At 35.4% G+C, this 15,397-nt stretch overlaps 1 protein-coding gene and 1 pseudogene across 1 annotated transcript; one reads left to right on the forward strand and one right to left on the reverse strand.

Moving 5' to 3' along the window:
• Window positions 1-1,563: 1,563 nt before the first annotated feature.
• Window positions 1,564-2,279, forward strand: LOC145066732 (uncharacterized; annotated as a pseudogene).
• A 4,829-nt stretch (window positions 2,280-7,108) lies between these two features.
• LOC145067893 (peptidase M1 family protein) lies at window positions 7,109-9,408 on the reverse strand. Its single transcript, XM_079014923.1, has 3 exons — window positions 8,035-9,408; window positions 7,611-7,937; window positions 7,109-7,511 (listed from the first exon to the last, which is right to left on the reverse strand). Exons 1-3 carry the CDS (start codon window positions 9,250-9,252, stop codon window positions 7,212-7,214), a joined length of 1,845 nt encoding a protein of 614 aa, XP_078871049.1. The 5' UTR covers window positions 9,253-9,408; the 3' UTR covers window positions 7,109-7,211.
• Window positions 9,409-15,397: the final 5,989 nt, after the last annotated feature.

Below are 15,397 nucleotides of genomic sequence, written 5' to 3' on the forward strand. Positions count from 1 at the left end.
AAGCTGTCCAATAGAACCTTCTGGAATAAGGCCTTGGACAAATTCAAGATAGGCTTCCATCTTCACTACAAGAAAAATACCCTTTAATGACGCGCAAACAATGACACTCGCTGATTTACGATATGCATTTTTGTGTGCCCTTAAAAATAATGTTAGCCTTCCAAAATTTGAAGGATAGTGGACACGCATTTTAGCGCGCCCTAAAATTAATGTCCAATAAAAAAACACGGAGGGCACCTCTCATAAAAGGAGTGTCCTCTACAAATGTCACTTTATAATTTTTACTAAACGCACGTTTCTGGGCGGTACTCCTTGATAGGTAAGGGGGGAAATGAAATCCCCCAAAATTTTGAACACCCGCCATCCTCTTCCTGTGTACTCTCTACACCCGCCAAATCGATTTCATTCTCTCCCTTCCTTCTCTCTGCAACCCCTTCCTCTGCGATCGACTTTCACTTCCTTCTCTGTGTAAACCCTAATCAAACATAACGCATTTGCAATGGTAATGTCTTCTTTCACAAAATAGACGATTGAGCGAAGAACTAGGGCTTCTGATGAATCGAACATCACCAACAATGATAGCTACCCATCATAATTTGTTTTTTCTCTCGGACTCCACCATTCCAACATCGCACCACAACAGCGCTTGCATCTGCTGCATCTTCTCCATCATTGGATTCTGGTTCTGGAAAGCTCTCTCTTTTTGAAGCAGAAGGCATAATCTCAGCTTCTTGGAATTGTTTGTTCTATTTACTGAAGAAAGCAGAACAGAATCAAGTAACATTCCGAGCTGCAAATGCTGTAACTACTGCTCTACCATTTTTGGTCTCCGGTATCCATCGTCCATGTGAACTTCTCCTAAATCCAACTTTACTCCGCTCTCTGAGTTTGTTTTCTCCGTAATCGATGCATCCACCTTCTCGTCTCTCCCCCTCCACCGTGTTTTCTCTCATCTCTCTCCTCCATAGATGGAGATTGTCGGAGACATGAAGGGAGTAACCGAAGGAAACCCTAAAACTACTCTGATTGCATAAACACTTCTTCTCCTGCGACTTTAGGTAAGTCTCTCCTCCATAGAGTATAATTTCTGCTTTCATGTTTTTTCATCTTTAATCTTTCAAACCCCTTTCTTGTTCTTCTTTCAGTGTTAGAATTTATCTGGATTTAGCTCTTTGATTTTATAAGATCTTCATAAATTGTTCGGGTTTCTTGATTTTTGGAACCTGCATGTTTATTTTCCTTCCCAATCTGGGCATTTTTATCTGTGATTAGTAAACAAATTAGGGTTATGATTCTTAAACATCCAATCCTTTTGCCTTTGTTCTTGTTCTTAATGTTTTTCCTTTTTAGAAAATTCCATCGTCTTTAGTTCTTGATCTTGACTTTGAAGACACCCATGTGTTGTTTAGTTGAAATTCAGTTTCAAGATCATGATTCTTCATTAACTAAATCAACTTGTCAATCTTACCCTGAAGTTGCTAGTGCTGGAGAAAATTACCATTTAGCGTTTGAGAGTTGGAATTGAAGATATGGAATGGAATTGAAGCTCATTTAGTTGCAATAATGGTCACATTTGTGATCTGTTATTGCTAGGCAAAATGGGTCCCAATCATCAATTACAACAGCAAGGGTAGTGCCCTATGCTTCTTCAGTTCCAATTGAAGGTTTAGTAAATTAAAGCTTTAACCAAGGTAATCATCTGGGGTATCAAAGTTACTGGGATGCAACATATGCACATGAATTGACAAATTTTCGTGAACATGGGGATGCTGGTGAAGTTTGGTATGCATATCTAATTGACTATGACATATACCTTCTTTGACAAGATGCTTTTTTGTATGACTTTTTAAATTCTTTCTAAAGGTTTGGGGCAGATGTCATGGAAATGGTTGCTTCATGGAAAAAAGGACTATGTGCTGACATTTCACAAAGACATTTACAAATTCAACATAAAATTGATGACTCTGAGTCTGTTAATCAAGAGGATAAAGATTTAGCAAGATGGAGTGTTCTTGATGTTGGAACAGGCAATGGGCTACTTCTTCAAGAGCTTGCTAAACAGGGGTATAGTATTATACATAATAACACTTATTCCTCCTTTTGGTACGATGATAATTGATAAATCATTCTTTATTACTTTTGATGTTAGTATAAATAGGTTCTCTGATCTCACTGGAATAGATTATAGTGAATGAGCAATTAGCCTTACTAGAAGCCTTGCTAATCGTGATGAATTTATTGGTATCAAACTATTGGTTGATGATGTTCTTGATTTTTGATTTACTCATATTTAATGTCTATTGGTAAGTTACAATTTGCATTTACTCATATTTAATGTTTTTTATTTTTGATTTTACAGCTCCTGATATACATCGATCCAACAGCACAAAGTTCCAGGGATATGCTTGGTATTGACACTCGAGGTTGAAAACTTCAACGTCATGTCAGGGATAAATATAAATTTATTTCAAGTTTGGTCCATTATACACTTGGTTGACATTTATAAAAAACTTCCTGGAAGTTACTAAAGAAACAGTCGTTGCCACCTTTGTGCTATTCATCAGGTGTTAAATGGCTTCTACCAACCTTGGACATGGCGGAGTTGGCAGTTCCAGAGTTGTTACCGGCTTGAATTATTCATCTAGTTCAGTTGACTGGCTCGGGAGAGAGATGCTTGAGATGCGACAAGGTAGAACATGATGATGAAAGAGTGAGTGCAAGTTCCTTTTCCCTTATCATAACTTTTCTTATATATCATTCATAAAATTCTTATATATCATCATTTGTTATTGATAATCTGTTCATGTTGGATTTATATTGCAGGAAAGTGAACCAGAGATAGTACATGGTGTGGGTTCTGAAGCAAGGCATGTTATAAGAACAACAACACACCCGGTCTTCTTTCTGACTCTGTCATGCAGAAATCGATTGCATCACTTATTCCCTTATTCTCTTGTGAGTATAAAAAATTAGCTACATCATTAACCTAATTTGTGAATTATTGATTTTATTAATTGTTGGAACAGGGGAAACTTGGGGAAACTTGTGATTTCTTTCTTAGGTATCTAATTGCTAATTTTATAGCTACATCATTAACCTGCTACGGTTGCTATTTGAACTTTGAAGTGTTTTATGCCTTTTTGACCATTTTACCCCTGCTCTGTGTTTTGCTTAGTTGTTGTGTTTGTTGGTCTCAAATTTTTTCCCATGCTTTTGGAGCTGTGTGGAGCTTGCTGCCACCTTTTGGAGCTGTGTGGAGCATTCTAGGTGGTTGTAATGATCAGTCTAAACAGGTTTGGAGTAATGAATTTTCAAGAATTAGCATTTTTCATGGGTTTCAACTACAATCTGTTATTTAATTTTTATATGATATAAAGGCTTAACATGGGTTTCAATGTTTCATGCAATTTAAAAAGCAAATTAAAACAGAGCTTTGAGAATTTAATATATGGCAATGTCCAATACTAAAATGTAGCCAATAATTAGTTATTCATCCTTTCAAGGTCTTATTTTCTATTTCTTTTTAACCACCTTTTTATTATCATTATTATTGTAATAATAAAATGTGTTTAAAAAACTGATTCATTCTTTCTTTTTTATTTCTCCTTCGTACCCTAACCCCAACTGGTGTTGAAACTGCAGATGTTATTGACCTCCGCAAACAGCAACAACAAAGGAAGGAACCCGGGAAACCTCTGTATCAGGTAGCTTTTTCTTTTCATGCTTAGATTATATATATATATATATATATATATATATATATATATATATATATATATATATATATATATATAATACAAATGTTTTTATATATATTTAAATAATATATCCAGTGGTTTTACTTTTATCATTTATGTTGTTTGATTTGGTAAAGGTGCTAGAGGAAAAAGAAGAGAAGATAGCCCCAGGAACTTTGCTTGGAACTACACATACGTATGCAAATAGGTTATATAAATAGGTTATATAGTTAGGGAAAACCTCTTAATAGCAATATACAATTAGATCCTCTTAATACCAATGTATTACAATGTATTGTATTTTTGTATGACATTAACTTTTGTGCAATGTATTGTATTTTTTGTATATGGTATTTTATTTTCTATTATGAGACATGAAATGCAAATTTAATTTAAAAATTAGTAAATCTATAAATAATTTTTTTTTTAAAAAAAACCTTAAAATTACGATACGCAAAAATGTGTGTCATCTTCATTTATGACATAGCCTTTCTTGACAGCGGCTTTAATGATACGCATTGCATGTCATAAATGCGCATCGTAAATGCGCGTCGTCTATAGATGACGCGCAAAAGCGCGTCGTCTCTCGTTATGACAGGGCCTTCCTTGACGCGCATTTGCGCGTCGTCTGAGCGTTTTACGACGCGCAATGAGCGTCGTAAAAGGCTTTTTTTCTAGTAGTGCTTAATCTCGTCCACCCCTTGATCCATAAGGATCTAGAGCCCCAAACTCAATTATCTTATAATTGCAATTTCAGTCCCCTAAGTTCAATTAATATCTTTTGATCAAAAAGCTTGACTGCAAGACCCACCCGTCGAGCAGGGACGAAAGTCGGCCTTAGTGATCCGACGGTGCCGAGTGGAAGGGTCGTCGCTCAACGGATAAAAGTTACTCTAGGGATAACAGGCTGATCTTCCCCAAGAGCTCACATCGACGGGAAGGTTTGGCACCTCGATATCGGCTCTTCGCCACCTGGGGCTGTAGTATGTTCCAAGGGGTTGGGCTGTTCGCCCATTAAAGCGGTACGTGAGCTGGGTTCAGAACGTCGTGAGACAGTTCAGTCCATATTCGGTGTGGGCGTTAGAGCATTGAGAGGACCTTTCCCTAGTACGAGAGGACCGAGAAGGACGCACCTCTGGTGTACCAGTTATCGTGCCCACGGTAAACGCTGGGTAGCCAAGTGCGGAGCGGATAACTGCTGATGTCTACTGATTGGGTCTTGAATTTCATTGGCATAGCCGCCGGCGGCTAACTAGTTGTGGAAAGTCCTTTATGTAATCTACATATATAGACTCGCGAGAATCTCTGAGTGTTCAGGCATTCAATCACTATTAGATTGAGATTGGATGGATAATTTACTTTTTTAAAGTGAAAAAAAATTATTATTTTTTTTAGCCCCTCGTCAAGAGTATAATATACTATCTCCCATGAAAATGGAATTTTTTTATAAGAACTATTATAAAAAAGTAGAGTTACTTCTTTTTTCCTGACCGGGTCAATAAAGTTATGAAAGATTTTGATTTATTTATCTCTGATTTTATATATAATGGATTTACTTGGACTAATACATGATTTTCTTTTAGTCTTTCTGGGATTGGGTCTTATATTAGGGGGTCTGGGAGTAGTATTACTTCCCAATCCTATTTATTCTTAATTAATTCTTGACCAATATTAATTAACTAATATGATTTCTTCTTTAATATATTATTCTTATAATCTTCCTATTCTAATAAAACAATAGTTTTAATCTCCTTTTGACATGTGTCATCTTATTAAGCCTTTTAATAAATACATATTTTATTCTACTTTTGACATGCGTCACCCTATTAGTTTTCTTAATTAATGCATGTCATTTATTAACATATAAATTCTCAATTTTAAATTTCTCACTCTAATTATATTAAATTAATAACATTACAATAAAATTAAAATAAAATTAATACAAATTATAAGATGATATAATTTATATATTTATTTAAATTAACAATTTTAATTTTATATAACTAAAAAAATATATTTTAATTAATGATTTATTTCAAATATTTGATTAATAATTTTGAGTTTTCATTATAAAAGTTTAATTAATTTTGTAACCGTGGTTCCCACGGGTTATAAACTAGTATATTAATAAACCATATTATCCTCTCTCTCTCTCTCTCTCTCCACTAATCATCCAATTAAGTTGCTCTGATGAAGGCGACCCAAAAGGATCATGCTACTATCGGGTCAAGTATATACCAATATATTTATGGGCTTAGACACATAATACAACAGTATCATGTTCGTGTTCAAAATTTGATATGAAATTAACACGATTTAATAGTATTTGTTTTTCGTGTTATGTATGATTAATTATTAATTAAATAAACTAATTGTTATTTTTATCGTGACGTGTCGTGTTTTTCGTTTTTTATTTAATTCATTTTCGTCTTAGTTATAAAAACACAACATTTTGTCGTGTTGTGTTTGTGTTACATAAAACTTTGTCATTTTGGTGCTATCGGAAAAAAAAAAAACATGACACAATTTTCCAATTTGTCACCCCTCCTATATTTCATATTTCATAGATTATGAAAAGGATCCATGTCTAATAGTAAACTTACACCAGAAATGATCCCTATATTTACAAAAGTAAATACATGGCTCCTAAAGTTACAAATATGGTCCTTATGTTTAAAAAATACAAACATGGTCGATGTCTAATAAGAAAACTATATAATTAGTCCCTATGTTCCATAAAATTATAGAAACGATCTCTGCTTAAAAGTGAAGTAACAAACAGAAAACTACATAAACGGCTTATGTATAATATAAAACTTACAAACATATCCTATATGTATGTATGTATGACAATGAAAAAAGCTGAAATGTTATATACCCGTTTAATCAATTATCATTTATAATGCGTAAGAAAAACATGTATGAACCCGCTGCATTTGCAGACTCAAATACTAGTTATATATCAACTTTATTTGTAGGTTTATGGTAAAAGGAATTTATAAAATTCCATTTACATAATTATTAATTTAATGTTTACAATGTCAACTTTATACAAAACAAATAATTTCAGGCATATCATTTAACTATTTGTTGCAAGGTTAAATGCAAAAATAGTATGGTATTTTTCTTTACGTGATAATTCATGTGTTCATTATTTATAAACTCCTATTTATAGATATTTGTAAGGAAGTTTCTACACAACTTCTATCATGTTCTTGATATCTCTTATGATCATTGTAAAAAGCAACAAAATTTCTAACTTCCAATTAAATTTAATCATAAGTACTAGATCTTTTATTATGAGAAAAATTAATGTGTGACCCAATTAAATATGGCAAAACTTATTTCCATATGCAAAATTACCAAGAAAATTAATTGAAAAACACATCCACAAACTTGAGCATAAAGTTAGAAACAAACCACATATCAATTCATGAAAAGTAACAAGTCAAAGTTTTTGGTTAATTGATATGATTAGAGATGCTTGGAAAGAATAGACTCCACAACACCTTGAGCTATTGGATGATAAGTTTCACGAGCTTCTGAGAAAACCCTTTGTGCAAATATTTTCTCTTCTTCTTTCTTCACATTCCCTTGCACAAGTGCTGTGTACAATGGCCGAAGGTATTTCATTCTCCCTACTTCCTTCAAAGTTTTCTCCACAATGTTATAATATTCACTGCATCTTGAAGCAATGGCTAGTTGGAGAAAAGCTACTTTCACCTCATAGTCTTTTGATTCAGATAGCCTGTATCTAGAATCCAAAGCTGTAACCTACATCATCATCATCATCATCAAGATTTTGCAATCAAAGAACTACCTTTTCTGTTATCATATTTCACATAAAACAATTAGTGAAGGAAATGATGATACCTGTGAAGCTTCAACAGATTTAGGGAGATTTTCCAAATAAAGCTCCCATTCCTGTCCATGCCAATTAGCAACTTCTTCCTCACTTGGCATCCTGCCTTGCTTAAATTCATTTGCTAATGAAACTATCTTTTTATAGATATTAGAAACTGGCTCCATAGCATCAAAAGGAATACCAGTGCCTTCAGTCCATATCTTTAAATCAATCTCTTTCTCAATTCCAGGAACATTCACTTTCAAGAAATCAAGAAACATATACGTATCAATCGATTGAAACTTAAATGCAGCTATGTACTTCTTTAGAAACTCATCAAAAGCCGGCCTTCCAATCTGAACATAACCCACAAACCAAATATAAAAAAATAAAACAAGATTCATAGGAAAAGAAATGAAAACATGATATATGATAATGAAAGAAGTAAAGAACCTGTCTTTCAATGCGCCAAAGAAACTGAAACCCTTTCTCATATGGAACTTGAGAATATACATCATCTGGATCTACACCTTCTTGATTAGTTAAGAGTTTTGTGAACTCGACGTTATCTTTGAACCTTTCCATTTCATCAACCAAACCTTTCCAACCAATTCCTATATTCAAAGCAGCTATGTCTTCTCCTTGAACAGCCTCGACTATTCTTCTTTCTGCATAAGTTGTGAATCCCTCATTCAACCAGAAATGATCATTAGTTTTGTTAGTGATCAAATTCCCAGTCCAGCTATGAGCAAGTTCATGTGCTACAACTTGGGCACCACTAGCATCTCCTTTGATTACAGTAGGAGTCAAAAACACCATTCTCGGATTCTCCATTCCACCATAAGGAAAACTAGGAGGCAAAACCAGTAAATCGAACCTCTCCCAATCGTAATCCCCAAATAGCTTCTCTCCAACCCTAATCATATCTTCAGTACCTGCGAACTCCTTTGCTGCAGCATCAAGAACCGCAGGGACTGACTCTGCGAACACCTTAGTCCTGGGGCCCACTTCCCTAAACCCAATTTCTCCAACCGCGAAGGCGAATAAATAAGGTGGAATCGGTTGTTCCATGGTGAATTCCTCGACGACTCTTCCTTCTGCACACCATAATGATTCATCGCACGCGAAACTTGAATCGCCCCCAGCCAACGGTGCTCTTCTTTCGACGTGTCTCGCGCTCATAACAGCTGATAACTGATGAGGAATGTTCAGCTTAGCATTGTATCGGACTCGTGATGCGGGTGTGTCCTGACACGGGAAAATCGACCTCGCATGGATGGATTGACACTGGGTATACACGAAAGGGAACTTTTTGTTGAAGGTTTGTGGAGGAGTTAGCCATTGAAGGGCTGAACTGGATGGAGAAGTGACAAAAGTAATCAAGATTTTCGAATTGTTGTTGAGGGAAACGGTTAAAGGTTGGCCCTTTATGGGGTCAACGTCGGAAGAAAGACAAAATGGGAGGGGGGTATTGTTGATCGGGTCGATGACCGACTTTATGGTGAGTGACCGAGTGTCGAGGAGCAGATCGCCGGTATGTGGAGCGCATAGAGTGAGCAAGGCGGAGGAGGAGATGGTGGAGGTGGAGAAATCGAAGTAGAGAGAAAGGGAGATGTGGGTTGTTAGAGGGTGGGTTGAATCGGTGAACGAGTGTGGATCAATCGGTGCCATTGTTGAACTTCTAGGGTTTTGGTGACGACGAATGTGTTTCTTTGTATCGATCGAGAGGGCAAACGCAGGAACTAATCAATGGATTTATTTGGTTTTGATTCGCAAGTGTAAGAATTGCAGCAAGCCTTTCTATAATAAAGCAACGCATTAGTGTAGAATTTGATTCGCAATATTATTAACTCATGTATTATGCACCAGGTAATAACCCTTGTATAAAATAAAATTATATAAAAACGATAAAAATCATAATCATTGATCTTAATTATATAGTTTAGTGACGTCCAATATGAAACTTATTGTTTCAAACTCATGATTGCTTCGACTTCTAATTAAATATTTTGTTTTAGCTTCTAGATTTAGAATATATTTTTTTAAAGACTAAACTGTACAAATGGTTTCTCTACGGTAGTTTGGTTCAAAAAAATTTAGACTAGCACCACAAAATTGTCACTTTGGTTCAAAAAAGTTTGGATTAGCATCAGAGGTCCAAACTTTTCATTTTGTTGCTTGTTTGGTCCAATCTGTTTTGATTTTTTTTAAATGACGGATTTGCCCCTGTTAATATGATTTTCTCTTTTTTTTATTTGTTTTTATGATTTTCGGATTTAAAAAAAATAAAATAAAAATAATCTCTCTCTCTCTCTCTCTCTCTCTCTCTCTCTCTCTCTCTCTCTCTCTCTCTCTCTCTCTCTCTCTCTCTCTCTCTCTCTCTCTCAACCTCCGTATTCATTACCTTCACCAACCTTCAACCTCAGTTGAACCTTTCATCTTCTATCACCACCCAAAGCCACCCTTCTCCGTCTCCATTCCCACCACTTTGACCACCATCAAACCACCATTCCACCTTATACTACCACTAGACATAACCCAAAAACACAACCTTACAACCCATCATTTTCTCCATCAAATCATCACACTACCATTGAAACACCATCGATTGTCATCCAAACATAATGACCCAAATCTGTCAAAAAATAAGAATAAGAAATTAACAAGCAAATCTATTTGTCACCTGATCTGTTCGTTACCCACTTCTTTTTTTTCTCGTCGGATCTGGAGAGACGAAAGTAAGGGAGTCGTTCAACACATATCAGCGCTAAGGTTTGCTGATGAAGATGATGGAGCTAGGGTTTTTAGTAGATGATAGCGGTGTTGAAACAAGAATAACCGATTAGGGTTTTCTGAAAACCCTCACTTGCCGCTGCCCTTCGTCTTCTTTGGAACATCGTCACCAAATCGCTAGGGTTTGCTGATGAATCAGAGAAAGATGGAGATTGACAAGGCTCGCCGGAAGAACGGTGGTTTACAGATTTGGAGCTTTGTCGAGTTGCAACGGATTTTTTCAGATAGCCGGAAAAATGAAGGTTTACAGATATGGACAATGGCGACAAGATCAGAGAAAGGGTTTACAAATAGACGGTGGTAGCGGGGATGATAGGGGATGAAGGTGGAGCTGAAGCGGTGGTGGCTAACGGCGACTACAGTGGTGGAGTCGACGATAAGGGGTTCTTGAAAACCTTGAAGAAGGAGAGAGAGAGAGAGAGAGAGAGAGAGAGAGAGGGAGAGAGAGAGAGAGAGAAAGAGAGAGAAAGAGAAAGATTTATTTTTTTTTAATCTGAAAATAAGAAAAAAAATAAGAAAATAGAGAAAATCATGTAACAGAGGCAAATCTGTCATTATTAAAAAAAATCAAGACATATTTGACCAAACAAGCAACAAAATGAAAACTTTGGACTTCTGGTGCTACTCCAAACTTTTTTTGGACCAAAGTGGCAATTTTAAGTAAACCACAGGGACCATTTGTACAGTTTAGTATTTTTTAAATTATACAGTATATATGTTACAACTACGTAAGTTGAAGTCTTAAAATTAGCAAGTGAACAAAACACTGGCATTTTATATATAAACGGTTATATGTTAAAAAAAGGTTAAACTGTTTATCAGAATAATTGTATTTTTTTTCGTCAAATGTCTAGAAAAGTTGATTTTTTTTCTTATTTTTTGGATAAAATTTCGTACGTTTGTTCCATTTTTCAAATTTAGCATGTGATATAACATAATAAGCAAATTAAACAAATAACCACATTCTTCGGAATGGGTTGTTGTGGAACATATTTCAAACTCGTTTTTGGGTGGGTCGACCCATTTTGTTGCTTCCGAAATACCTATTTCGTACGTGTTCTGGATCTGGAATTTGAATTTCAAAATTTGGAATATATTTTGGAAATATCTAGACCCTCGACTTCATTTCGGATTCTGGTTCCAATTCCGATATCCGACATGGAAGACGACCAATACGACCCGGTTACTTTACGTGTATGTTTTTCACTCTAAAAACCTAGTTTGTTTGTTTGTATAACGTGACTATTCACCAAGAACTATTGTTCCGGAATATGTAGAAGGGGAGAGAGAGAGAGAGAGAGAGAGAGAGTGAGAGAGAGAGAGAGATTTATTTTTTTTTAATCTGAAAATAAGAAAAAAAAGAAAGAAAATAGAGAAAATCATGTAACAGAGGCAAATCCGTTTGACCAAACAAGCAACAAAATGAAAACTTTGGACCTCTGGTGCTACTCCAAACTTTTTTTGGACCAAAGTGACAATTTTAAGTAAACCACAGGGACCATTTGTACAGTTTAGTATTTTTTAAATTATACAGTATATATGTTACAACTACGTAAGTTGAAGTCTTAAAATTAGCAAGTGAACAAAACACTGACATTTTATATATAAACGGTTATATGTTAAAAAAAGGTTAAACTGTTTATTAGAATAATTGTATTTTTTTTCGTCAAATGTCTAGAAAAGTTGATTTTTTTTTCTTATTTTTTGGATAAAATTTCGTACGTTTGTTCCATTTTTCAAATTTAGCATGTGATATAACATAATAAGCAAATTAAACAAATAACCACATTCTTCGGAATAGGTTGTTGTGGAACATATTTCAAACTCGTTTTTGGGTGGGTCGACCCATTTTGTTGCTTCTGGAATACCTATTTCATACGTGTTTTGGATTAGGAATTTGAATTTCAAAATTTGGAATATATTTTGGAAATATCTAGACCCTCGACTTCATTTCGGATTCCGGTTCCAATTCCGATATCCGACATGGAAGACGACCACTACGACCCGGTTACTTTACGTGTATGTTTTTCACTCTAAAAACCTAGTTTGTTTGTTTGTATAACGTGACTATTCACCAAGAACGATTGTTCCGGAATATGTAGAATACCTCCGGAATGAACTGAAAACGTTCTGGAGTTTTTAAATAAATATGCCATTGCAGTAGGACCAACCAAAGAGTAGTTTAGATGTTTAGGTATTGTTTAGTGTTTCGGAATGTAAAATTTCATTTTGGAATGCAAGGAACTGGTCTAGAATATTGGTCTGTTTTCTTTCTAAAATTGGAAGACAGACCGGCATGCACGACTATGTTCTGGAATTCAAGTTTTGGTAGGTGGTTAGACATTCCTAATGTAAGTGGTGGTGGTGGGGGGGGGGGGGTCATTTGCTTCTACATTATTTTTTGCCACTAAGTTATCACGTACCCCGAAGAAAAGCAGAATAAATGGTTTTTGAGATTAGGGTTACGAGCTTTCTTTCAGGAAGAAAGAATTTTCTTTTGTTATCGGCTTCCGTTTTGGAGATTATTTTCTTGCGTCCGGTTCCGACGCAACCTTTTGTTCCCGTGTGTTTCCTATGGTAGTGAGGAATGTGAATAAGGTGTTTAAGCATCCGCTTAATGACTTATCGAACAAAGATGTGGTACGTGTATGTCTCTTATATTTGTTAGAGAAGGGGATCAATAGGCAGTTGGATAAAAAATCTGTTTTAGATGAGTATTTGGCTTTGGTATCCGACTTTAATGAATTCAACAGGTTTCTTGTATTTACTTTATTACATATTATAATTGAGGTTAATTAATTATCATTAGTAATATTTTTTAGAAATTTAATTGGGAATTTATATGTCATATATATCCACGGGGAGGGTACTAAATGTACTCATAGCTAATTATTGTATTCAATAAGGTTGACAAGCATATACATCCAATGGAACTGAAAGAGAAATAACTTCAAAAGTGACTTACACCTTAAACGGATTTTTATATGCATTCAAGGTAATTACATGATTAACAATTTATTTTTGTTTGCTAACATTCTAATAAATGATTTTTTCAGATATGGATTCTTGAAACTTTTCATGTTAGCAGTTTGTTTGGTACACAACAAGAGAATATGATCATTCGGGCTGTTGCATGGTCGAAACTGAGGCATTTACAAAAGACTCAGCGCAACTAATTTATAACAATCGACGCCGTATGGTTACTTATATATTTTAAGATTTTCTTTTATATGTATAATTTACGTTTATTTATAGTTTTATAATTTTGTTAACATGATAACAGTCTTGTACAGAAGTTGGAGCCAACAAAGGCTGAGAGTCGTGCTGAATGGTGGATAGTTAGCTCAGCATGGATTGATTGTCCTGATTTTCCTGAAAGAGAAGTTCACAAGGCATCTTCCTTAACACCATCACCCAAAGGCTCCCCTATCCATGAGCCTCGACAAAAGAAGGCGCATATAGATATTCCATCTCACCCGCCACCACCACCATTGTCGTCTCTAAACCATCAATTGATATGGATCGAATTATTACTGACTTGCAAAACGAGGTTCGCCAATTCCAAAACGAGCTCAGTGGATGTCGCGAGCATATGAGTTTACAGGATAAGCATTAAGCAGAGCATGACACTACTTTATTCATGCTTCTAAAACTTAACAATAAGACTTACAAAGACGATTTTGGTACCTCGAAGGGGGTGGATGTACATTGTTAATTATTTCACTCCCATACAATTTTTATTTAACTTTATGGTCCTTATGTTTTGCATTGTTTTTAATTAAAAACTATGGAACCGTATAGGAACTTATCATGCAAGATATTGGTACCACATAGTACAATGACATGTGGTCTGCGAGACCGTATCCACAGACTGCTAGTGGATATCAACTAGTATTAGGTAGTGAACCAACTTATGCAATCCCACTTGAGAGTTTCAACATGACCCTCAAAAAGGCCCCATACGTATCATAATAGATTGATAGTATAGGGGATTGTGGGGTGTTTTTGTGTTGGTTTCTGGAGACGTTGATCGCCAGGAAATCATATTTTATAGAGGTAAAAGCGGTCCATGGGCAATGTCATATTGTAAACGAATGGCAAAAAAATTTTAAGGTACAAGGATAAATGCCATTTGAACACTGTAATATTACTTTTATAAAATCCTTTAAGTTTATGTATTTATTGGATTTTTGTTGATTTTTAAGATTACCTTTTGCAATTTAGATTTTATAGGAATAAAACTTATACAAAAAGAACTTATATAAATAGAACCAAACACATTTTACACAAAAGTAAAACTTATTCTGGATTGATTGTTCGAAATATTACTTTGGTGTTCCTGAAAATATGTTTGAACAAAGTTTCAATCAATTGTAATGTAAATCAGAGTAAGTAAGAAGACCAAGAAAAGACGACCCGATGGGAGTGATGGAATGGATTTCGGAGATGGAGCAGACCTTCATTACACACGGTTGCTCAAGAAAGTTGCAAACCGCCTATGCGGTGAGACAATTTAAGGGCTCAGTTTTCTGTTGGTGGAACACACTGTGAAAGATAATAAGCCCGAACGAGCCATTGCAACTAACATGGATAGAGTTCTTGATGTATTTCAAGTGAAAGTATTGTTTTGCTCAAAACATACTGGAATTGGAGAACCAAACCTTAAATTTGAAGAAAGGGTGTTCGATTGTGGAGGAGTACACCAATGCCTTCACTGATAAGATGGAGTTCGTCCTGCGCATTGTCCTGGACGAACTAGCCAAGATCGATAGGTAAGCCAAGGAGCTACCATGGGAGTACATTGTGTTGGTTAATTAGGCACCTACCTTTAAAGTAGACGTCTGGGCTGCAAAGTCTGTGGAAGATATGATCAACAAGAGAACCGTCGATAAGGCTGAAGTTGGCGAGAAAAGGAGAGGAGAAGGACTCTCAAAACCCAATAAGAAAAGTAAAATCTCAAGGTTTGACCCCCAACGACAAGAAGCATGAGGTAGTAATGAAGTAGAATGGTGCAATAAATGCA

This window comes from Lactuca serriola, chromosome 8 (assembly GCF_051521515.1).
Source record: "Lactuca serriola cultivar US96UC23 chromosome 8, Lser_US96UC23_V15, whole genome shotgun sequence".
NCBI classification, from domain to species: Eukaryota; Viridiplantae; Streptophyta; class Magnoliopsida; order Asterales; family Asteraceae; genus Lactuca; species Lactuca serriola.